At 37.1% G+C, this 26,313-nt stretch overlaps 1 protein-coding gene across 3 annotated transcripts in view; it reads left to right on the plus strand.

Annotated features, from left to right (window-relative positions):
* CEP128 (centrosomal protein 128) overlaps positions 1-26,313 on the plus strand; it is a 447,512-nt gene that overhangs the window by 190,233 nt on the left and 230,966 nt on the right. For all 3 annotated transcript variants that reach the window (XM_043918906.1, XM_043918908.1, XM_043918907.1), the window contains 3 exons: positions 2,312-2,488; positions 6,760-6,819; positions 21,786-21,978. In XM_043918906.1, coding sequence (XP_043774841.1) covers positions 2,312-2,488; positions 6,760-6,819; positions 21,786-21,978 — 430 coding nt within the window. The remainder of the gene's footprint in view (positions 1-2,311; positions 2,489-6,759; positions 6,820-21,785; positions 21,979-26,313) is intronic.

A 26,313-nucleotide genomic window follows, 5' to 3' on the forward strand; every position in this document is an offset into this window, starting at 1 on the left:
TTTGTCTTCTTCTGGGACTCCTGTGATTCGAATGTTGGGGCGTTTCACATTGTCCCAGAGGTCCCTGAGGTTGTCCTCATTTCTTTTGATCCTTTTTTCTTTTTTCCTCTCTGCTTCATTTATTTCCACCATTTTATCTTCTACCTCACTTACCCTATCTTCTGCCTCCGTTATTCTACTCTTGGTTCCCTCCAGAGTGTTTTTGATCTCATTCATTGCATTATTCATTTTTAATTGACTCTTTTTTATTTCTTCTAGGTCTTTATTAAACATTTCTTGCATCTTTTCAATCTTTGTCTCCAGGCTATTTATCTGTAACTCCATTTTGTTTTCAAGATTTTTGATCATTTTTATTATCATTATTCTAAATTCTTTTTCAGGTAGATTCCCTATCTCCTCCTCTTTTGTTTGACTTGGTGGGCATTTTTCATGTTCCTTTACCTGTTGGGTATTTCTTTGCCTTTTCATCTTGTTTAGATTGCTGTGTCTGGAGTGGGCTTTCTGTATTCCTACAGGGATTTTAATATGTTGCACTGGTCCCTTCTGAAGCGGTTCCCTTTGTTTATTTGGCTTCTGTTTGCCAGTCTCTTCAGAGCCTCATTTCCACCCTGACACAGGCGGGCGGAGGTGGACTCTTATTCAGGTAGCTAGTTCTGTCGCCCTGCCGGGAGGGGCTGGCGCTGCGGGAGAGGCTGGCGCTGCTTTCTCCGTCTGCGCTGCTCAGGCTCCCGGCTGCTCTATATGGAGCGCGCCCCACGCTGCACGCGGTTCCAGCCCTCGGGTGTTCCACAAAAGCGCAGAACAAAAAGCTGCGCCTGCTCCCTGTGCCTTCCCTGTCCCAGCGGTCCAGGCAGCCAGGGGCTTGAGGGGCGCACTCTCCCCGGGTGCGGCGCGCCCACTCTCTTCCGCGGTCCTAGTCTCAGTTTCTGCCGGCGCCAGTCGGGTGCGTGCACCTTCTGCCCTCCGCTCCCCAGCCCCAGTCCCTGCCCATGCCGGTCGGGTCGGGTGCGTGCACCCTGTGTCTCGCCGCGACCCTCCCAGCAGATGTTGACCATCCAGAATCTCAGGAGACCTTTGCTTAGAAACTGGAGGCCTGTTTGCAGTGCCGCAGGGGATGCGGTCCTTGGGGCTGAGCCTGCCCCCTTCCCTTCCCCCCTGCCTCCTGCTTCCTGCCTCCTGCGGGGCTGGGCCCGTCCTCAGCCTGCGAGCTCTTCTCTGGACTTGCTCGGTCCCTTTGTTCTGCGAACGGCCGGCAGTGTGTTCGGGCCGGTTAATTTTCTCTCTCTCTTTTGCTCTTCCTCAGTTCAAGTTGGCAACTCACAAAAGCTCCCTCCGATTGTCCTTAGGGCGCTCAGGCCCGGACCCTACCCCAAGCAATGCCGCCCGCTCCTCTCCGTTCCGCCCCCACTTGCTGGTGGCGGATGCGGGTGTCTGGGGTACTTTTCTGCTGGGAGTTGCTTTTAGGCTCGTAATCTGTGGGTTTTATTTATTGTTTCCCTCCCAGTCAGGTTGCCCTCCGACATTCAAACACTTCCCCCAGGCCCGCCAATGCGAGGGTTTCCCGGTGTCTGGAAACGTCCTCTATTAAGACTCCCTTCCCAGGACGGATCTCCTTCCTTAGCTCTTTTGTCTCACTTTTTATCTTTTATATTTTGTCCTACCTCCTTTCGAAGACAATGGGCTGCTTTTCTGGGCGCCTGATGACCTCAGCTAGCGATCAGAAGTTGTTTTGTGAAGTTTGCTCTGCGTTCAGTTATTCTTTTGATGAATTTGTAGGAGAGAAAGTGGGCTCCCCATCCTACTCCTCCGCCATCTTGGCTCCTCCCCCTCAACTTAGACCTTTTGAAGTGGTGTTTTGATGAGATAAAGGTAGCAGTAACACTTTTTTTTCCCCTGAAATAAAGAAACCTACTTACTTGACATTTTGCCTTTTCTAGTGTTTTACTAATATTTATTGAAAACTCAAAATCGGTTTGTGACATTGGCTTCTACTCTGATCCATTAATGGCACTGTGTTATTAAATCGATGATGAATTTTTTAAAACTTTTTTTTTCTTTTAGTAGCAGAATTACTGTAGTATTTTTTATCACGTATCTGCTCACTATTTCACTCATTATCGTACTTCTGAATTCTCTGTTACTTGACATCAGTTAATGAGAAAGAATAATAAGTTATTTTGGTAACATCAAGGGGCAAAGTCAGATCTGTTTTTTAATGTGCTTCTTTGGGTTTGTTGTATAGATATGACATGTGTTTCTTGTCTTCACTTAATAATTAACCTCTGATTTTATTTCTTACCAATGCCTCTAGGAAAAACATATAACCAACGAAGAAGAACACCGTAGGAGGATGGAAGAGGCCAGATTGCAGCTCAAGGATCAACTTCTTTGTCTGGAGACGGAACAGGAATCCATCCTTGGGGTGATAGGAAAGGAAATTGATGCAGCTTGTAAAACGTTCTCCAGGAACTCAATGGACAAATTGAAAGTAATTACGAGTTGCTATGTGCCTTTCAGTTAGTTTCCTAATATATAATTATAATACGATTTAATGCATAGTTACCTGGTCATCACATTTTTATTCCAGAGAGTTTTATGGAACAAAATAACATCTTACACTTTTTAGAATGAGCTATTTTATCTATTGCACAGTCATGGTGAAAGAAAGTTACTCCATGCTGTTACTCCACTGAATTGCTTGTATCTCACTCTGTAAAAGAAAATGTCTTACTAGAGAAATCTTTCAAGTCAAGAAGCCTGGATTTTGAATTTTTTATTATCATAGACCATTTTTATTGTTGTTAGTATATTACTGGCTCACACCTATTGAGTGCTAGCTATATTACACATACTGTTTTAATTACAGTATATACATTCTCTCTCTATTCTGAAACCACCCTGTCCTTTAGACACTCACATTAAATCCATTTTAGGCAAGAAAAAGCAGGACTTGAAGGGGATAAGTAACTTTCCCCTGGCCATGTATCTAGTCTAAAGCTAGAATTAAGACTTCAAATATTGGGTGTCTAACTCTGGAGCTTAAAGAAGTATCTACCATGCTATTTGCTTCCCTGTTTAAACAAATTGCATTTTATTTAGTTTTCCTGTCTTTAAAATGAATTATTGCCACTAAATTTGTAGTCCTAGTGAAATAATAAATAAAAACAAGTAATCATGGATGTTCTTAATTCCTTGAAGTAAGTACCTCCTTACACTCTAGGTCCTAGTACTGCTAAGTTATATACAAAGAGCATTGCAGTGCTTTGGTGTGGTATGACCACAGTACATTATAGTTTAGCCCATCATTTCCCCTTGTAGTTATTTCATTTGATGATATAACAGCATTCAAATTAAAAAAAAAAAAAAAACAGCATTCAAATTATCATATTATGCATTAAGGTTTTTTTTAAATCTTTTCAAATATTGTCATTCATCTTTTTTTCTCATATAAAATATTCTTCCCTGAACTACTTTCCCCTCTTTTTTCCTGTTTTTTCCTCCATCTTTTTTGTTTTTCTTAAATAATGTTTTCAAGAACATAAAATGATATTCTCCACTTGCGCTTTAGGATTCAGCTTTAAAGGAAATATTTCAACTGGCAGAATTTGGCGAAGTTGATGGAATTTCTACAATATATGTTTTTGTATACTTTTCTTTTTTAAAGTTCAGATGTCAATTTGAGAGGACTGTGAGCCAAATACAAGAAGTAATTAGCTTTAGGGGAAAACTAACTCTTTCTGTCCTGTTATAACATTCGTTTATTCTGTTCCTTATCTAATACTGCTTTATTTTTATTTAGAACTTGTTGACATATATTTAAACCCTTGAAATCATAATTTTATCTAGAAGATGCACAGATTTACTATCGAATATTTATTCTGTGTTTAAGAATTTATGTCAGAATGGCTTGTTTTCAGCCAAGTAGAGATATAAAAATAGGAACATTTGGATTGCGTTATATATAAACCTTGTTATTTACAGACTAAAACGGGTCAATTACAAGCTAAAGCATAGTGTGTATGTAGTACATTGCTTAAATATTTTATTTCTTTATATGATTCAAATTATCCTTCTAACTTACTATTATGAAAAGTACCCTATTCTTTAATAGGCTTTCAAGAATGTGGTGGTAATGGGTCTTTACACCTCTTTACCTGGAGAAAGACTAATTCAAGTCTAAGTGATGGGTGGAAAGTTAATCTATGAGAATGGAAATTCTATTAAGATTATTTTTAGGAATGCATTTTTTTTTATTGTGGATCTTTTTCCATTAATAATTTTTGTTGTTTCATTTCTATAAAATTGAAAAACAAAGGAATACTCAAGAACATAACATTTGTTCTCACTTCACAGAAACCACCAAAGTGTTTATTAAAATTGATTTTTTGCTTTGTAGTTCAGAAATGTAGGTGAGATTGGTAGTCTTTGTAAAATATTTTCAGAAATGAAGTACTTCCAATCATTCCTGGTCATTTGTTGATTTTTGAAATATTGCTGATGAAATTTTCAGCCATTTTATGTAGAAAGTGACTATTATGGAATGGACCAAATAAGAGATATGCAACAAAAGAGTCTGTGAAAAGTCTTTGGGAATGTTGGAATTATTTCTAATTATAGTTTCTTTTTTCAGCCACCATATTTATTACTTATTCCACATTAGTAAGTGCATGCAGTATTTGAAAATCTGTTGTTAGACGCTTATGGAACAATTAGAAAAGTGTTTGAATTAAAGATACAATATTTTCACAGACCAGTCTTTGGTAAGTCTAGAGATTTTCCCCTAACACTTGGTCAGAGTATTCATTTCTTTGTAGAGCATGCAGAGAATAGGCTTTGGATCAAGACAGATGGAGATTCAAATTGCAACTCTCCAAATTGCTAATGTATGACCTAGGATGAGTTATGTAATCTCTATTCGCTCTAAGAATTCATGTCCTATTTATAAGTTGGGTTATTATGAAGATAAAATAAAAAAGATGTAGAAGGTGTACATCATAGTGTGATGTACATACTAAGTGTATCATATCTTGCACTTAGTAGTGCAAGATAGCAAGATCAACTAATGATTTCTCTCATTATGCAGAGAGTTTTTTGTAATGTACTCATATTGCCAAGTATATGGCTTCTATTTCTTTAATCTTTTTATGACAAATAACTGTTGTCTTAATAGACTTTGTGCTCTTGTCATAATAGACTTTGAAGTGTATTTATTGATAATTACATCTTGATATGCAGTTAGTAGTGAAGTGATAATGGTGTTCTGTATGTCTGATATTGTGCCAACACCCATTTTATTTAATTTATACCCTGGCCTCATGAGGTAGTTTACTCACTTTATAGATGATAACCTGCAGCTTAGAGAAAAATTAAGTCATACCATTTATAAGTGATTAAGTGACTATTTTCTTAAACACTAAACTATATATAAATGTATAAAGCATGTTGCAAAATATAAACATTGTTTTATTTCAGATTATTTTGGTCTTTAATCTTGAGTACTGTATCTTAGGTCACTGAAGACTTGAGATGATGACATAGGTCAATGAAAAAGAGTAATAAAGAACAACATAATCAATGATAAATGGATGGTTACAAATATTCAACACAGTAGAGAGGTAGAAAAGGAAGAAAGCACTGTGAACTAGAGATTAAGAAAAATCTCATTGAAAAAGCCGGAAAGGCCTGAGAATTGAGTGAGATCTAGATAATGAGAAAAATGGATGATAGAAAGGTTACATGAGACTACAGCACTCTTGTACGTGGCATGTGGTCACGCTCGTTGCGCATTCATCATGTCTAAATGAATTACCTAATGCTATTCCGTAGGGGAGTGATGTGCAAACGCATCAAGAAGTATAGAAGTATTTGAAGATAGGAACAGACATTGCATGCAGAGGGATAAGATACTTTTAAGCAGAAAATTTCTAGGAAAAACCGATGCAGAAGTTTCATGGATAGCACAAAGTTCAAAGGGAAAAATTGAGAAATTCTTTTGTGTTTACAATTATGAAGTGATTGACAAACTTTGAGTAGACTTTTACCAGTAATAAGGCAGAACCAGCTGACAGTAATTTTATAAATGAGTTGGTGTGAAGGAACTCAGGGCATCTAGTGTAGACAATCTATTTATTGTAGAATCTTGTTACCATCATGAGTTACAAAGCGATGTAGGTGTGAAGTTATATTGATTAGGTTCTGTCAGTTCTATACAACCATTAATGAGACAAAATAGCTCTCATAGTATAAAATTGAGGAAGGAAAAATGAGACAAAGAATTAAGTTTTATGTAATTACATCTGACTCACTGTGAAATACATTATCTGGAACAAGACTGAGGAAAAGACACAAAAATGAAGTAAACTGGTGTAAGTGAGGCTGCTTGCCATGCAGAACTCCATGGATCAGCCTCAGAGATTTGAGCTTCTCAAGAGCCTCAAGAGCCTCGAGATTCTCAAGTAGTAGCACTTGAGAGTTGAGTCATATGTGTATACGTGAGCTAAATATTTAGTGTCAATACATACATTCATACATGTTTTCATACTGATGTATACATATATTGATACATATATACATGCTTAATAAATAGGCGTTAAATAAATAATAGTTTGGAACTGGTTTTATACTTGCTGTGAACTTTCTTTTTAAACCCTTAGGTTTAGAGACTGAACTTTTGGATATAATGGTGTACAATCTTCATTTATGTAAATTCATTTCAGGGAGGTACCTACTTCTAATTGATGACTTCCTCTTTCTTTGTAGGTTTTTTCATCTAGTCCTGATATCAATTATGACCCACATCGCTGGTTAGCAGAGAGCAAGGTAATTAATCTTGGAATCCTAAAGCTTTCATTATGTTTATGACCTTCAAGGTATCCTATTTGGCCTACTCATGTATTTTGACATGTAACTGAACATTTGAAAGCCTTAATACTTCATTACTGGGAAAGATATCATTGTAATGCATTCAAGAAACCACCATGTTCTTTTAGTTGAATATTTAAAAATTAGCTTAAATATACAGGCATGGAGTGAGAGAATAAATGAGTAGGTAAAACTGTTGAAATATTGAAATTTGATTGTCAGACAAATTCCTCTACCTTTTTCTTGGGAGAGAAAGCTGAGGTGCACAAAAGTCAGGGAAGCTGTAACCAGTCCTCATTTATGTGTATATATACTTACATTCTGGTTCTGGAGTGTTAGCTCAAAGCTGCCAAATATCTCTGTGGCTCAAGCAAATCCTTCACCTCTCTGGGTATGTTGTTTTCTCATTTACAAAATGGAAAGGGTAAGCTGGGTGTTCTGAAGATAACTTGATTGTTTCATGATTCTTTGACATCATGATTTAAATGTAATGGAAGATAACAAAAAATAATGTTGAACAATTTGTTAATTTTAGCAAAAAGATTCTCCTACACTGTGTGATAGTTTTCAGCTGTCTTCATATATCAGATCAACTTGGAAATTCATTGATTTAAATATATAGAACATTGTGATCATATAAGATGTAGATATCAGTTTATGAAATTATCAATGCTTAAGCACTTGCATTCTTTTTTAGAGTAGTTTTTTTCTGCTTTAAGTTACTAAAATCTTCCATCCCATTTAAATTCTATAAGAAAACCAACTGTACTATAAACCTCACCAACTGTGTTCTAACTTAGGATTTTATTGCATGAAAGAAACTTTAAGTTTTTATAATATCCTTATTTAAAAATATGAGCAAAGTGAGGTTTTCATTAAGATACGTGACTTTCTTAGCTTCCCTGGTGGCTCAGATGGTAAAGAATCTTCCTGTAATGTGGGAGATGTGGGTCCATCTCTGGGTCGGGAAGATCCCTAGAGGAGGAAATGGCAAACCATTCCAGTATTCTCCCTGGAGAATCCCATGGACCGAAGAGCTTGGCGGGCTACAGTCTGTGGGGTTTCAAAGGGTCAAATACGACTGAGCGACTGACACGTTTACTTCTTTTTTGATATAAAGAAGGGGAGAATGGATTACATGCCATGTCAGATTCACAATGAACGTTCTTACCATTATGTGTATCAGTATCAGTTAGTTGCTCAGTCATGTCCAACTCTTTGTGACCCTATAGGTTGTAGCCCACCAGGCTTCTCTGTCCATGGAACCCTCTAGGCAAGAATACTGGAGTAGGTTGCTGTTTCCTTCTCCAGGGAATCTTCCCAACCCAGGGATCAAACCCAGGTCTCCTGCATTGCAGGAAGATTCTTTACCATTGTTCTGCCCGTAGTCCGAGTCCCGGTCAGGAAAGAAGACTCCTCGAAACAATGCAACTTGCAATAGGGGAATTTATTACTGACTCGAGCCAGGGCCTCCCGCCCTCACCAGGTGTGTGAGGACGAAAAGGCCCCGAGCCCCGGTTCTCTCGGGTATTTATTAGGTCAAAATAAGCAGCAGGTAGTTGGTGCAATCGGATTGGTTACACAGTGGGTAGTTGGCGCAAGCTGATTGGTTACACAGTTGCAAGGTAATTTTTATTGGCCCAAAGTGGGGCTTTCAGCTTTCCCCTGATAGGTTGCCTTTTTTCTGGCTAGGCATATGTTGATTGGCTGGCTCTAAGAGGCCTGATTATTATGTTACCCTGGGAAACCAGGCCTACTCCTAATCTAGGCTGCCTGCCATGGAGTTAGCCATGACAGCCTCACAACCATCTGAGCCACAGGGGAAGCCCACGATTATGTGTATTAACATTTAAATATAGCCAGTCTTGTTCATTTAGCCAAGATTTGTTGATCATGTATTTTTTGTGTACAGACATTGGGGATATGTGTTAGAAAGCCATGGAAGTTAATAGGGAAAATGGAATTATAAACAAATTTTAGATATCCTTGAAATCCTTAATGTGAGTTATGTTGTTATAGAGATAGGTAAACATTGACCTGAGAATACAGAAGAAGGAAGAACTACGGTGTTTGTGTTGGGAGGATGGAAGGGTGTGATGCTGCCAGCATGTCAGAGAAGGCTTCTGCAAAAATATGTTTAAACTCAGTCGTAAAAAACTTATGTAGAAGTTCTCCAGTTGGCTAAGTAAGTATAACAGTGGCAAGAAGATGAATATTTGAGTCAACAGGAATAAGGCCCTGAGATTCATGAGTAAGGTACAGGTGGGAGGTGGTACAAGACAGAGTTCACTTTAGAAAACCAGATAGTCATTAGAGAAGCTTCTTTTTTAAAAAAATTCTTAATAAGAAATTAACAGTATTATGATTGAACATTGAAATTTACTTGACCTTATAAAATTTTCTCTCATACTTTCAATACAGTGATCCTGTATGTACCTCACCATTTTTATAGAAGCCAATCCTGACTTGTATTTATGCTGCTGGCGTAGAAATTTTAGAATGTACATGTTTTGCTGTCTCAGAATTTTTTAGCTAGAAGTTTTCTGTGCATTAATAAAGCATTTCTCTCTCTTTTTTTTCTTTTTCTTTTCCCAACTCCACAATTCTGACAAGAGCAATGTACTTGGAATTTCCTTTCAAGTTAAAATCTTTATCATTTCTGAACAGAAAGTTTTCACTGCTGTTGTTCAGTTAAATTATGAGAGCCAGAGATGACTCTTAATCATAGCTCTTTAATTTGGGAGCGAGTGAGCTGTTTTCCCTTATCATTTAATAGGGTTGAACTTCCGATCAGACAAGTTTTAATGCTGCATGAGGCAACTGTAGCTCTACAGTGTAAAAAGGTCGTGATAAGCAATACTACGCTGACCAACTGACTAAGGAGGAATTGAATCTATTTACTAGAAAGATGGCTCAGGTTATTGATGGGCTACAGTACTGTAATTCCCATGAACTATGACTGGACAGCTCTATAAGTATTGAAGATAATATCTGAAGTCAAAGGACAAAAGCTATATGGAAAGTAGAATTGCTATTCAGCTAGTCGATGTTGACGTCTTGCAGTATTAGAAGGACCTCTGATGGCATTTTGTAATTGTTTTCATAAATCTGCCAAATGCATTTCTTCTTTTAGTGTTAATTCTAGAAGAACTAAGACTGGGTGGAAATTGTGTTCCTGTTGCTTTGTTGGCAGTGGTAACATAACATAAACGTGAAACCCAACTAAGATTTGGACCTGGCTCATAGATAAAATAACCAATGAATCTAAGAATAATGCATGACAGAGAGGAAGAGGGTTGAGATGGTTAAGTAAAGCAGGGCCTTCCCATAGACAAGGAATTTGTTTTTGTCAAAAAACCCTGACAAAGCATTTAGAGGCTAAATTTTATTCAGTTTAACTGAGAATTTACTAAGTAGCTACTGTGCCTCAGTACTCCCATTACATGCTGTGAAGATAAGAATGAATTAGGAAATGATCCCCGTACTTCCCTGTTGTTCCAGTTGGTCCAAGACTTCACCCTCTCAATGCAGGGGGTCTGGGTTCCATCCCCTGTCAGGGGACTAGATCCCACATGTCGAAACTAAGACCCAGTGCAGCCAAATAAATAAATGTTAAAAAAAAAAAGAAATTATCTTTCCTCTTAAGGAACATGTTGTCTCTAGAAAAACTGACACTTCTGTAGATGGTTTCAATATTAGATGTAAGAGCTGTAACAGGTGAGCACAAGCTGCCTTGGAGGCAGATGCTATGGATAGATCTTGCAGCCAGCCAGGTAAACAGGAAAGAATATGCATACTGAGTAAACAATTGTAGGAATGGCCTGGAAGAGAAACAGCATGATAAATACCAAAGAAACACCAAGTGATCTGGCAGTACTACATACACTGAAAACGTGAGACAGAGGATGTCAAGGATGAGGCTCTAGAAGGAGACAGAGTTTAGATCCGTCAAGAAGAGCATCGTATGCCATTTTAAAAGCTTGGGTCTGCTCTGCATTTAGTGGGGGGCCATGAAGGAGTTTTGAACATGAGAGCCATATGTTCGTATTTTAGAAGCATCACTCTGATAGTGATGTGAAAGGGGGATTACAGGTGGGAAGACCAAATGCAAGAAGTTAAGAGGTCTTCAGTGAGACCCAGGTCTCTGGTTTAGGTAGGGTGAAACTTCTAATTTAGGAAGTTGTAGCAATTCATTGGAAGGGACAGACTCAAGAAATATTTTGATGACAATATGCAAGTAATATTTAATGTTATGTAAGAGGCTGATGGAGAAGGAGATATCTAGGGATTTCCATTCAAACTAGAAGACCCCAGTCAATGGTTTGTATTGGAATAGACAGCCATGCACAGTCCTAGGTAGCAAGCTAGCAGAAGCATTGGAAGAGTTTCCACTATGGGGATTAATATCCAGAAAGTTTCATCTGGACAGGAAGGCCTAAAGAGAAGCAGGGACAAGGCATAAATCAGAGTTTAGGTTCAAATCATGGAGCGAAACGAGAAGTAGCAAAGACTTTCAGTGAGAAAATACGGACAGGTCATCAGCTGTAGAGCCAGCAGGCACTCACTTTCAGAATGGAACCACACTACTTGCAGGCATCACTTGATCTCAGATCTTAAGTTATCAGTTTATGGTAGTAAATAAAAAAGCTGGTGTCAGCTGCTGCTCATCACAAGACAAGAGCCTCGGTACTCTTGTTTACAGAGCACATTTAATTCTGGGAGACTGGTATTAATTATTCTCTGAAGATGCACAAAGTGAATTGATATGCTTCTTTGCTTATGGAGAGCTTTTCCTTCTTGGCATTTATCCCACTGTGTTGAAATTCCCATTTACTCTTCTCTTCTTTCTCTAATCTGTAAGCTTTCTGTGGGAACACCTGTGTCATTCCTAGTCCTTGTTGCATCTTTAGTACTTACTATAAATAAGTAACTCAGTCATGTCGGAATCTGAGTGATCCCATGGACTCACATCCTCCATGCTCCTCTGTCCATGAAATTCTCCAGGCAAGAATACTGGAGTGGGTTGCCATTTCCTTCTCTGGGGCTCCTGAGGGGAAAATTAGAATTGCATGCCTCAAGTACAAGGGAGCCCCTTGGGCATGTTCATTATCAAGAGTGTTCCTTTCCTTTGTAAAGCACTTCTGACTGCCAGATTGTTTAATTGTGAGCCATTCAGGGGCCATTGCTCTTCTGATGTTAATGTATCGAATATGCACCCCAGAGATCTTTCCTTTGGGATAGATGAAATATTCCTAGATGCAGAAAAAGGGCTTGGCTAAATGCTAAATAAGTATCTTTTTTTTTTTTTTTTTAAGGAAGTATTTAGACTTGCTGCATTTTCCTACTCTGTTTACTTCCTCAGGTTAACTATCACCAATGAATAAGTAACAAGCAGGTTAGGTTTCAGAAATATATCTGATCTCAAACTTGTATTATTTGGTCAATAGTATTTAAATTTTAAGATTATATAGTGAAGTGAATGAAGTCACTCAGTCGTGTCCGACTCTTTGCGACCCCACGGACTGTAGCCTACCAGGATCCTCAGTCCATGGGATTTTCCAGGCAAGAATACTGGAGTGGGTTGCCATTTCCTTCTCCAGATTAAGATTATATATCAATATATAAAAAAATATGTTTCCAAGTTATTTAGGGATTTTCCTGTTTGGTATCATCCCAAAGGGGCTTCCCAGTTGGTTCAGTGGTAAAGAATCTGCCTGCCAACGCAGGAGCTGCGTATTCTATCCCTGCATTAGACCCCCTAGAGGAGGAAATGGTGACCCACTCTAGAATTCTTGCCTGGAGAATTCCATGGACAGAGGAGCCTGGTGAGCTACAGTCGATGGGGTTGCAAAGAGTCAGACATGACTGAGCACACATGCACATCATCCCAAAGTCATACTTTTCTGTAGTATAACAACCTCCAGGAGTTGGTGATGGACAGGGAAGCCTGGCGTGCTGCAGTCCATGGGGTCGCAAAGAGTCGGACACGACTGAGTGACTGAACTGATGTTCTGTACGGTGACGAGTACTTGTTTTTCCTACTGTTTTAGAAATATTGTAACTGAAGCAGTTTCAGAGATTGTGAAGTTTGACTTTTTGTTTTGTAGATGAGAAAGAGATCCTGGGAGTTTTGAATTTTACCTAAGGATATGAAACTAGTTTCTGAGAAGGGTTTGGGAACCTGGAGCTCTGAACTCTGGGCCACTGTTTTTTTATTCTGATTGTGTGACTTACACTTGAGTATAAACTATATTATGAATATTGCCTTTTTAGTGATGTGGATTTAAAAAAAAAAACTTATTTTGTGAGAAGTATTGTTGTTTTTCTTCAGTCACTAAGTCATGTCCAACTCTTTGCAACCCCATGGACTGCAGCACACCAGGCTCCCCTGTCCTTCACTATCTCCTGGAGTTTGCTCCAATTCACGCCCATTAAGTCAGTGAATGCTATCTAATCATCTTATCCTCTGTCGCCCCCTTCTCCTCTTGCCTTAACTCTTTTCTAGCATCGGGGTCTTTTCCAGTGAGTTGGTTTGTTAACATCAGATGGCCAAAGTATTGAAGCTTCAGCTTCAGTCCTTCCAGTGAATATTCAGGACTGATGTCCTTTAGGATGGACTGGTTGGATCTCCTTGCAGTCCAAGGGACTCTCAAGAGTCTTCTCCAACGCCACAGGTCAAAAGCATCAATTCTTCGGCGCTAAGCTTCCTTTATAGTCCAACTGTCACATCCATACATGACTACTGGAAAAACCACAGCTTTGACTAGACGGACCTTGGTCGGCAAAGTGACGTCTGCTTTTTAATGTTTTGTCTAGGTTTGTCATTGGACTCATTGCATTTAATTCTTGTTGAAGGTTGCAAATGATCATCTAGTATTTTATCCTTCCAGTGGCGACAGCAAAATGTGATACAGATACTCAGGTATCTTCTTGTGGTGGAAATATCCTTAGGTCGTACACAGGGAACTCACTCAGTTTAACTGGCGGAATAATTTTGTATTTTCTAAAATGTACTATGAATATGGGTATATTTCTTCTAGATGATATTCAAACCAAATAAAAAGTGGTAAGTTTTAGTGAAAGAATTATATTTTGAGGTTGATTTCAGTTTGATTTTTGCAGTTCTGGGTTAATTCTTATTTTGGTAACCTAGCATATTCTAAAAAATTGCTATCCTTTTTATCTCTGGTTCTTGTATAAACATTTTCTCTCAGAGTTGTTTTTAGAATTTTAATGAAGGAAGCATGGTAGTGAAAAGCAGCAAAGTTATGGTTCCTGATATAACTATCAACTATAAGCTTTTTATTTGAATTTTCTATTTTTAGTTTTGAGTCATTCCTTAGTGACTTCTGGTATAGTATTCCACTGAATCTCACTAGAGGATTCATACAGATTTAAAATATCACTGTGATTGTTTTACTGGATACTTAAAAATATTTCCATCTACTTGCAAGCTGTCAACTATGAAGGTTAAAAAAAAACTGATTTAAAATTATTTGCCCTATTTTTGTTTACTTAGCAATATTTGTTGGTGTAGTTAAATAAATGAGCCTATTATGTAATCTGTAAGATACTCTTGTGAGTGGTTAATAGAGTGGTGTTTGCACTGTGATGTATATAGCCTTGTCATCTAATTATTGTTTGAAATTGGTGAAGTTATTCCTATACTGTGTTTCAAGCTGTTTCTCCAAGATACTTAATGAAAGATAATAGGTGTTTCTCTAACAAACTCTGATTCTCTTAATTGATTATTGGTTGGTTAAATTTCCATAAATCAATTTGTTTTCTAGGATTAATAATATATTGTGCATACTTATTCAACTCATAACAAGCATCTAACTATGACCTGTTTTTAATTTTGTATGGCAGTGGAATAAAGACTCAATAGGAATTAACTGTTGAGCCGTAGGTCTTATTGCACTAGTTGGCTAGGGCTGCCATAAGAAAACTGGGTGAGTTAAACAACAGATATTTATTTTCTCACAGTTCTGTGGCCTAGAATTCCAAGGTCATTCAGTGCTAGAACTGGTTTCTGGTGAGACTTCTTGCCTCATAGACAGTCATCTTTCATGTTGGGGCTGGTGCCATGGTTGGAAGAGCTGAAGGTTAGGAGTCAGAGTGTGTCTCTTCTTCTTCAAAGGACACTACCCTTAAGACCTCATTTAACCCTAATTACTTCCCTAAAGTCCCTGTGTCTTTGGTTAGGGTTTAACATGATTTTGAGGGGGGTATAATTCAGTCCATAACACAGATCAAACCTGATTATTGCTTTGTTTCAGATAATTTTTTATTATTCTGTTTTTATCAGAACCAGTAGGAGTATTGTTATGATAAAACAGAATTGTTTTTGTTGTTATTCTCTCTTAACAACAGGCCAAAGATTGGAATGGAATAAGGAATAGGTAGGAAACCACTGAGAAAAAGGAAATTGAAGGTATTTTTAAAATTTGCCATTAAATCATTGAGAAAGAACAGATTAAACTAGATGATGGAAGCTAGTGATCCCCAGGGATTCATTTTGTTTGGACCATTTGAGTGTTAAAAAATTGAATTGGTAATGAATATTTTTTAAGAAATCAAATAAGTGCATTATTACCACATGGAATTTGTTTTCCTTCTGAGGCATAAGAAGATCTAATAATGCTAGGATTTCATTCTCTTGTGGTAGAAAACAGAATTAAGAAGAACCATGGATATGACACCACATCAGAAGTAGTGTCCTTCTTGCCCTTGTTTTTTGTAACATAGTAGCCTGAATGGAACTTTTCAAAAAAATAAGAGAACATATTTTCTATATACTTTACACTTGTCTTTGTTAGGTATAAAGGCATAATCACCACAAACAATTTGGAGTTCATGTTTTTAGTCCTATTTTGGTTTGATGGGCTGAGCTGCAATCGTTTTTGACAAATGTATATTTTTTGAATTACTTAATATGCCTGTCCCTTCCTTTTGAATTTTTGACTTTGAGGATAGCCACCTTGTAATATTTTCTTTCTTTGGTATTCAGTTGCCCCAGACTCATATTTTCCTCCTAAATTTCCATTTATATCTCGGTTTTACTTTGGAGTTTCACTTGTGCTTATCTCTTCTAAACCCTCTTCTCTTCTCTCTGTAGATATTCTTTAGGGGCCATTTATCTGTTCCTATGCCTTTAACTTCCTTTACACTATTGATTTAGTTTGTGTCTCTTGACCATATCTCTTGAGCTTTAGATCTATGTATCCAATTATCATCTATACTTCTGTGTGTTTTGATCCTAACCTCAGTCTATTTCAGCCTAATTTAACTTCTTAACCCCTAAATCTTTGCTTTTTTAGGTTTCCTGTTTTAGTTTATTAAGCTAAAAATTGGCCATCAATGCCGAGTCCTCCTTCTTCCTTACTCTCCTTACATTTAAGTCTCAAATATGTAGAGTTTGGTCCAGTCCTTATTACTATTTTTCACTTGTTTGGAATACTATAAAAGCCTCTTGGCTTCCAACCTCTGATATGTTCTCCACTCTATCTAGAGAGTATGCTTTCTAAAGATCAGTCAGTTCACTTCCTTGTCTCATATTTGTGGTTAGATGGGGATGACGGTATATCTCTCATCCTCATGCTGACTCTGTTTTCTTCCTAAATGCGTTAGTAGAAAGTGATCCTTTAATCTGGCAGAATTGATTATCTTTTCTGGCTTTCTGTGCTGTGGAATTTTATCTTTTTCTTTTTCTATTTGCAATAGTATTTCAAAGTGGATATTGGGGAATGAAGCAGACTTAAATTTCTACAGTCATAATTGGAAGTTCACATCCTCATGTTAAGTTGAGGACTTCCTGTATTTCAGTTCAACCCAGTCGTGTCCCACTCTGCGACTCCAGGGACTGCAGCACAGCAGGCCTCTCTGTCCATCACCAACTCCCAGAGTTTACTCAAACTCATGTCCATTGAGTCAGTGATGCCATCCAACCATCTCATCCTCTGTCATCCCCTTCTCCTGCTGTCAGTCTTTCCCAGCATCAGTCTTTTCCAATGAGTCAGTTCTTTGCATCAGGTGGCCAAGGTATTGGAGTTTCAGCTTCAACATCAGTCCTTCCAACAAGTATTCAGGACTGATCTCCTTTAGGATGGACTGGTTGGATCTCCTTGCAGTCCAAGTGATTCTCAAGAGTCTTCTCCAACACCACAGTTCAAAAGCATCAATGCTTTGACACTCAGCTTTCTTTACAGCCCAACTCTCACATCCATACATGGCTACTGGAAAAACCATAGCCCTGGCTAGATGGACCTTTGTTGGCAAAGTAATGTCTCTGTTTTTAACATGCTGTCTAAGTTGGTCATAACTTTTCTTCCAAGGAGCAAGCGTCTTATAATTTCATGGCTGCAATCACCATCTGCAGTGATTTTGGAGCCCCCTAAAATGAAGTCTTCACTGTTTCCACTGTATTTATTTAATACACTGTTTCCTGTATGTCTAGTGTTTCCACTGTATTTATTTAATACACTGTTTCCTGTATGTCTAGTGACATACAGACAAGGCAAAGGCCTACAAATTGTATAGCAAGTACTAAAGCCAGATCTCATCTCTGCAGGGTGATTTAACTTTGGCTTTTGTTGATCTGTCTCCTCCCTCCTTTTATTTTTTGTTAAGTAATGGCTAAATTGAGATATAATTCATGTACCATACAACTGACCTATTTAGAGTTACCATTTAGTAGTTTTTAGTATATTCACAGAGAGGTGCAGCCATCACTACATGAATTTTGGAACATTTTCATTACCCCCCAAAAGGCAATCTGGACCATTAGCCATCAGGTTCTTAACATATCTGCCCATCCCACCCTCCTGGTAGCACTAGTCAGGAAGTAATCTGCTTTTATCTCTATAGATTTGTCTGTTCTGGACATTTACTATCAATGGAATCATATAATAAGCAATCCTTTATGTCTGATTTCTTTCATTTAGCAGAATGTTATCAAGGTTCATCTGTGTTGTAGTATGTATCAGTACTTTACTACTTCTTATTAAGTAACTGTCCATTGTATGGATATATGACATTCATTTACCAGTTGATGTTCATTTGGATTATTTTGATTTCTTGGCTATCATGAATAGTGCTTCTATGAACATTTTGAGTAACATGGTTTTTTGCATGAACATATGTTTTTATTCCTTATAAGTGTATACCTAGGAGAGACTTGCTAAGTTACACAGTAAATATGTTTAAACTTTTGAAAAAAGTCCAGATTGTTTTTCACCATTGTACGTTGCTCTTGTCAGTATATGAGCATTTTAATTTCTCCATATACACACGAACAGTTGTTATCATCTGTGTGTTTTTTATTTTTTTTGATCATAGCTATCCTGCTGGATGTAAAATGGAACTTTAGTGTGGTTTTGATTTGCATTTCCCTGATGGCTAGTTGTTGAGAATCTTTTCATGTGGTTATTGGCCATTCATATATCTTCTTTGGAGAAATGTCTATTTTGATCTTTTGCTGATTTAGTTATCTTTTAATTTATTATTTGAGTTCTTCATGTATCCTAGCTATAAGCCCTTTTTCAGACATACGATCTATAAATATTCTTTCTTGTTTAGTGGGTTGTGTTTTCACTTTGTTGACTGTGACCACTGAAGCATAATATTTTAAATTTTGATTAAGTCAAATTTATCAACTTTTTTCTTTGGTTGGTTGTGCTTTTGGTGTAATATCTAAGAAATGATTGTCAGATCAAGATCATGAAGACTTCTGCCTATTTTCTTCTAGGAGTCTTATATTTTTAGTTCTTACATTTAGATCTATGATCCATTTTGAGTTAATTTTTTAATACCACAGTATGAGGTATAGGTCCAAGTCTGTTCTTGTACATGTCACTATTCGTAGTCCCACCACCACTCATTGAAAAGACTCTTCTTTCTTCATCAAATTGTTTTGACACCCTTGTTGAAAGTCAGTTGACCATATATGCATAGGTTTTTTTCTGGACTCTTAATTCTATTTCATTGATCTATTGTTTATCCTATGCCAGTATTACACTGTTTTGATTACTGTGTCTTTGTAGTAAGCTTTGAAATGGGTAACTTTGAGTCTTCCAAATTTGGTCTTATTTTCCAACACTTTTTTTTTTTTTTGGCTACTCTGGGTCCCCTGATTGTACATATGCTATTTAGAATGAACTTGTCAATTTTCCGAAAAGCCATTTGGGATATTGATTGAGTTTGCATTGAATGTATAGGTCTTTTTGAGGAGTATTTTTGTCTGAACTGTATTAAGTCTTCTGATATTTTGTACATGGGATATTGTCCCATTTATTTAGGTATTAAAATTTTTTTTTCAACAGTGTTTTGTTTAGTTTTTTTCTTTATTATCTTTTCAGAGTATGTTTTTCAGTTTTTTTGAAAGGTGTATTATTACGTATTTTATTTATTTGATGCTACTGTACATACAGCTGACTTTTAACTTGATTTTTTTTACTGATCATTCAAGCATATAGAACTACAATTGATTTATGTGTATTGATCTTATATACTACAATATTGCTAAACTATTTTATTAGTTCTAATATGTTTTTAATGAAATCATTAGGATTTTTTTATACAGGGGCATGTTATCGGCAAATAGATCTAAATAGGTTTGCTTCTCTTTTTTTCAGTGTGGATATAGTTTATTAAATTTTATTGCAAAATTGCCAGGCCATGACCTCCTGATAAAGTGTTATATAAAAGTGGTGAGAGCAGACATTCTTGTTTCTGATTTTAGGGAGAAAGCATTGTCTTTTACCATTAGGTATGATTATAATTGTGGTTTTTTAAAATAGATGTCTATTATCAGGTTGTGAAAGTTCCCTTCTATTCCTAGCTTGTTGAGCGTCTTCATTGTGAATGAGTACTGAATTTCATCATATGATTTCTCTTCACCTTTTAATATTATCATGCGGCTTATGTCTCTAATGCTTACTAATATGGCATATTATATTAATTAATTTTCAAATATTAGTGAAACCTTGCATTCATGGGTTAAATCCCAGTTGATTATGCTGTCAAAACCCTTTTATATGTTTCTGGATTCTGGTTGTTAGTATTTTATTGAAGATTTCAAAAATTGCACCTTAATAACCTGGGAAGATGACAGTTGGGATCTCAGTGTTCTTAGCCTGCTTTGTTTGGAGTAGAATGACCACCCTATCTATCCATGAGGAGTTGGTGGAGGAGGGCATTCCCAATATTTCTGTTGCAGTTACCCTTAGCTTATATAAATCAGAGCTCTGAAGATGAAAAATCCTAGTGGCCTGCCCTTTCTGTGAAATGTAATACCTGCTCTTATGGCCTGTGTCTACTCACAACACTTTTGACTGTAGATGTTTGAGTTTTCTGCATCAAGTAGTCTTTCAGTTTTTTTCTTTCATCAACTGGGTGCCCTATAACTTAATTCATCTCTGACACTAACTGTCCAGAGTTAGTCCAGATCTCACAGGTTAAGGGCTCAGTGCCACTAGACTTCCCCTACCTCTCCCCACTCTTCAGATGCCAGTCACAAGTATTGAGTGCCTGGGTTTCCTACATTTCTATCTGAGCTGGCTTCAAATTGGGATTCCCATAGTTCATTAATTTGTTATAATGGCTCACAGATTTCAGGGAAATATTTGACTTACTATTACTACTTCTTTATAAAGGATACAATTGAACAGCCAGATGAAGGGATATATAGGGCATGGTCCCAAAGTATTCTGAGTACAGGAACTTCTGTCTCTATGGAATTTTGGGTGCATTACCCTCTTGGCGTGGAAGTGAGTTCACCAGCCTGGAAGCTCATTATGTCTCGCTGTTCAGGTCTTTACAGAACTTAATCTCCAGTCCTCCCTGGCCTGTACCCCATCTCCCTTCTTCTAAGTTGAAGAGTATAAAGGTAAATTTCAGCTAGCTAATCCCCAGCCCCATCCTGAGGCTATCTAGGGGCTCCACCCTAACTAGCTCATTAACATAAACTCTGGTCTGATCAAAAGTGCTTTGTTATTAATAAACCATAACTTTATGCATGATTTCCATTTTTCTTCACCCAACATATTGGTTACCTTATGATATTACTGTATACTTTTTTATAATTTGACTTATGATGATTTTTTTTTCTATGTCACAACCTGTTCGACCTTTTGTCCAAAGGAATTGTGCCTCTTTGTCATTTCTGGGGATATTTGAAAGCTGATGTATGTGGGGAGTCCCAGTCTAAGGGCCATATCCCAGTTCTGCTTCATCATGTGGTGGTTCAGTTACTGAGTTGTGTCCGACTCTTATGACCCCATGGACTATAACCTGCCAGGCTCCTCTGTCCATGGGATTTTCCAGGCAAGATTACTGGAGTGGGTTGCCATTTCCTTCTCTAGGGGATCTTCCCAAACCAGGGATTGAACCTGCAAAATGATTCTATCACAGCTATTTTTAATAAACCGGGGCATGTCCAAACAGCCTTTTAGACTTCTGGAGACTTAGAATATTCTTGCTTATGATATGTACTATTCAGGGAGATTGTCCGTTAGCTTAATTGCATTTTCCCTTCTAGTTCACAGCTTCCACTATTTTGCTTCTTATTGAGGTGAAGACTGTTTAGATGATTTAAAGTCAACTAGCAGCTGGATCGGAGAAGGCAATGGCACCCCACTCCATGTTGTATTACAACATGAAGTTTAATAGGCTAAACTTTCTGTGGTATTGCCTTTCGAAAGATGATAGAGCATACCAAGTATTTTATAAAAATCCAAGAAAATAATTTTCTGCATGAGCTTTTAACTGATATAAACCATTATGCAAATTAAAACATTATGGGTATTTTTAAATTTTGCTTAAATCATTAGTTATTGTTTAAATTTAGATTATCATGACTTCATCATGTTTTGGAATGCCACTGTTTTCTAGATTTTTAAAAATTAGAATAAATGTCATATTTTTAGACTAAACTTCAGTGGCTCTGTGAGGAGCTGAAAGAGAGAGAAAACAGAGAGAAAAGTCTACGGCACCAGCTGATGTTGTGCAGACAACAACTCAAGAATATGACGGAAAACAAGGAAGCTGAGCTTCAGTGTCTTTTTGAACAGATAGAAAGACAGGAGCAACTTCTGGAAGAAATACACCGAGAGAAGAGAGGTGTGTTGATTGCTCTTTCTCTTTTATTTTTCTTTGTTTATGTTCATGAAATCTTAGGGTTGGGGGAAAAATATTCGGTTTCTCTTACATTTAGTTTGAACTACAGAATTTCCAAATGCTTCTCCTCTCCTTGTCTCTTGTTTGCTTATCTTCATTTCTGGGTCTGGAGAGAGAACTGTTTCTCCTTGAGAATTTCCCCTTTAGCTCCTGTATCCCCACTGTGTACATTTCTGTCTATTGGCCATTTGGAAATGCTAATTAGGTAAGTCATGTTTGTTCTTCCCTAGTAAAGTGCTAAAATCAGTAAAATATGCATTCATTCAATAAACATGTACTTTGTGTCTGTTTTCCCAAATTATTGAAGTTGTCAGATTTATTGACGTAAAGTTTTTTTGTAATAGCCCCTTTTTAATTCTTTTAGTTTCTGTAAGATCTGTGCTGATGTCTGTTATATTCCTGGCATTGGTAATTTGTGTTCATTCTTTTGTTCTTATAAGTCTTGCTGGGGGTTTTATTAATTTTATTACTATTTTCAAAGAAACAGCCTTTGATTTTTAATTTTTTCTATTATTTGTCTTTTTAGTGTTTTATTGATCTCTAGTGTCATTCTTATTTCCTTTCTTTTACTTCCTTTGTACATCATTTGTTTTTCTCCTGGATTCATAAGTTGGACACTTTATTTTAATCTTTCTGTTCCTTAATATAGTCATTTAAAATTGTAAATTTTCATCTTAGTAATACTTCAAATACATTTAACAAATTCTGGTATATTTTCCTTTTATTATTACTTAGTTTCATTTAGAGAATATTTCCCTTGTGATTTCTTCTCTGATGTGGATTTTTTTTTTTTAAAGAAGTGGGCTACTTAGTTTCCAATTATATAGAATTTTATAAATATTATCAGTTTCTAAACTTAGTACCCTTGCAGTTGTAAAACATATTCCATGATTTCGATGCTTTTTCTGAGATTTGTTTTATTGCCCCAAATGTGGTCTCTGTTAGTAAATTTTCCATGTGCACTTGAAAATAAGTTATGTTCTGCATTTATTGTGAAATGTTCTATAAAAGTAACTTATGCTAAATTGTTTCATATTGTTCTGCATTTCTGGTGGTTTCTATATCCCTACTGATATTGATTATTTCTATCAATAACTGATAGAGGAGTTTTTTCTATCAATAACTGATGGAGATATCCAGCTATTTTCAGGGTGTGATTTTTTTTTCCCCTCCAAATATTTTGAAACTTTATTGTTAGATTCCATCTTGATATTGATTGTGGAAATGCATCTAATGAGTTGCAAAGTTGTGTCCCACTCTCAAGATCCCATGAATCTAATTAGGAGCCTATCGTAACAGTCTCAATAAAAGCAAAAGAGGGACTGACAGAGGACATTAGTAGTGGCAACATGCAAGATACTGTTGAGGAATTAGTGCAAGATTGAACAATGTGGGTGAATGAGAGAAGGCTCACAGGATACTCAAGGTCTTTGTGCTTTTGCCTTTGGGAGAAATAGCAAAGTTGGGAAAGAGGGGCTGATTTATTGGGAGACCAAAAAAGATCATGCTTTTGTCTATTCTTTAAAAACTATAAAAAGTAAAAGTCTCCAGAAGACCCAAACTTTTGTGATAGAGGGATGATATGGTAATTTCTTGACTTTTGGGTACAAGATGTATGAGTGCTGTCTGTGATTCAGAAATAATGAGGACTTAATATGGATAATGAAGAACAAGCCAAGCCTGTTATAGTTGCATACGTACACATGTATTATTAGGAAGATATGAGTTTTCTTCTGTTTTAGGGGCTATTTCAGGGCTGTAGGTTGGAGCTGGGGTGTTCCAAAAGGAGATGAAATCTACTGAGAAGTTATTGTCATGGACCTCTTAGAAGTTTAGTAGTTGTTGACTTAGGAATTCTTCATTGTTATGAATGGCAACAAAGAAAAGAGTAGAGAGATATAAACTGCAGCAGAGAAGATTTAGGTATGATATTTTAACTTGTGTAAGTAGTTATTTTTAGTAATTTCTTAATAAACCATCCACTGCCTACCTTCTTAATATTCTGATAGCTCACTGCTCCTGTGTGTGCCAGTTTTTCTGGCATGAAGAATACATGCTTTGAATAAGAATACATGCTTTGAAACTATTAGGTCTACTAAAAGTTAAAATTTATAGGCATGTTAGAGGGATTTCTTTTGTCAGAGACCTTTGAAAGTGAAAGTCTCTTTGCGACCCCATGGACTTTACAGTCCATGGAATTCTCCAGGCCAGAATACTGGAGTAGGTAGCCTTCCCCTTCTCCAGCGGATTTTCCCAACCCGGGGATTGAACCCAGGTCTTCCTGCATTGCAGGCAGGTTCTTTACCGGCTAAGCCACAAGGGAAGCCCAAGAATACTCGAGTGGGTAGCGTATCCCTTCTCCAGCAGATCTTCCCAACCCAGGAATTGAACTGGCGTCTCCTGCTTTGCAGGTGGATTCTTTACCAACTGAGCTATTAGGGAACCCATCAGGGACCTTTAGAAGGAGAGATATCTGTATGGTATGATTTAGCTCCATTCTTGCTTATGAAATGCTAATTATTATGAACAAATATAGCAGACAACTTTATTAACACATTTTTTTCTTAAACTGAAATTGTGAACTCTTAATTAAACGAAGAACTCATCTTTGCTTTCCAGGCACTTTATGATTATGACTGTGACTATTTCATGTACCTCATTTTTCTTTCTGAAGTACTTAGAAATTCACATGGCCTCTTAAATTCCTTTCCCTTAAAGGTGAAATTTTGTCTTCTTACCCAGTTTCTCTCTTGGGTAGGTCACATGCTTATTTGGCTTTGTTGGAGTCACTGGGTTCTTCATCCATTCCCTCCACTCTGATACATGCAGTGCCTAGAAAGGCGATGTTCTTGGTAGCCTGCACTGTGAATCCAGGCTCTCAGATCTGTCCTTTCCTGTCATGTATCACTTATTGGGACTGTAATGCATGTAATGATGAAATAAACCATTATGAACGGCCTCTTTATTAGGGAGTTACCTTTTCTGAATAAAGGGAAAGGTACTAATGGAATGTGGAAGAAGGGAGCTAGTCCTTCAGCTACTTCAGAAGGTATATTTTTGCCGCAGAGGACTATCGCTCAGGTTGTTTGATTGTTTCTGATGAGCACCTGTTTGTTGGAATAGCAATGAAGTGGGCCAAGAAGTGGGCAGTGGGAAAAGGATCCAGGAATGGGAGAAGTTGAATAGGTGAAAGAAAGGTTAATTGGTATAGCAGGAACCCAGAAGATACGAGAGTGAATGGGGTCAAAAGTAAAGGTAGAGAAATGAATCTTAGAAAGAACAAGGACAAGAGTTAAGACATTTTTTCTTCCATTACCATTTTAGCACTTTGAATACATTGCTGTTTTGGGTAGTTTAAGTTATCACAGTAAGTTTTATAATGGTTCTCTTATTTTGACTGTTAGCTCCTCAACATTTGTGATTGGATATAATTAATCTTTGCCTTGTATATGTTCAATGGCAGTTTGGAAAAGAGGATGCAAGGAATGAGCCAAAGCTACTGGATTTGCTGTGTTAGACTTTGGAAGACCTGTTTTAGTAGAAGCCTTATGAATTTTAAGCCAAAACATTTCTCATAGTTTTTTTTGTTTGTTTACTTGCTTGTTTTGTAGAATATCCAAAGGGTAATAACACTTGTCATTCAAGGAATAGAGTCAGCTTAGTGATGAAACTGGTACACTGTATATTCCTGTATATAGCTCTGAGGATGAGTATTTTTACTATATGATAGAGATATGATTTAGTATTTTTCAGTTTTCTAGAACTTTTATTCTACTGAAGGCACTTCCACAGGTTCTCATCTACGTGATTCACTTCTACCAGTAGTAATCTCAGTTTTTTAAGGATTTTCCTCTGATTTTCCCAGTGTTCTGAATAACTCCTTTCAACTGTTTTCTCTGTTTTCCCTTGTCCTTTTTCTGAATTTTTGTACCATTTCCGTGTTGATGGCAGAATAAAGAACAATTTCTTAGAATTCATTTTTGGGACAGAAACAAGGGCGGGACTTGTGAACTGAAGGCATCTTTCCTGGAGTGAAAACGAGTGCTTCTACTCCAGGACTCTTTCCTGGTCCTGGGAAACAGGGGGTTGTGTCATTTATGTTGTGTGTGTGCATTGCGTATTTATTGGTTAAGTTTTTCTCTTACTTGTGATTCATATTTTATTTCCCACATTGTTGCAAGCAGTGTTTTTTTTTTTATTTGTCTCATTGAAAGAATATTTGGCAGTCATGCAACTTATACAAATGTTAGTCATTATCTAGTCTAAGAGCTAGGAAAA

Source organism: Cervus elaphus, chromosome 12 (assembly GCF_910594005.1).
Source record: "Cervus elaphus chromosome 12, mCerEla1.1, whole genome shotgun sequence".
NCBI lineage: Eukaryota > Metazoa > Chordata > Mammalia > Artiodactyla > Cervidae > Cervus > Cervus elaphus.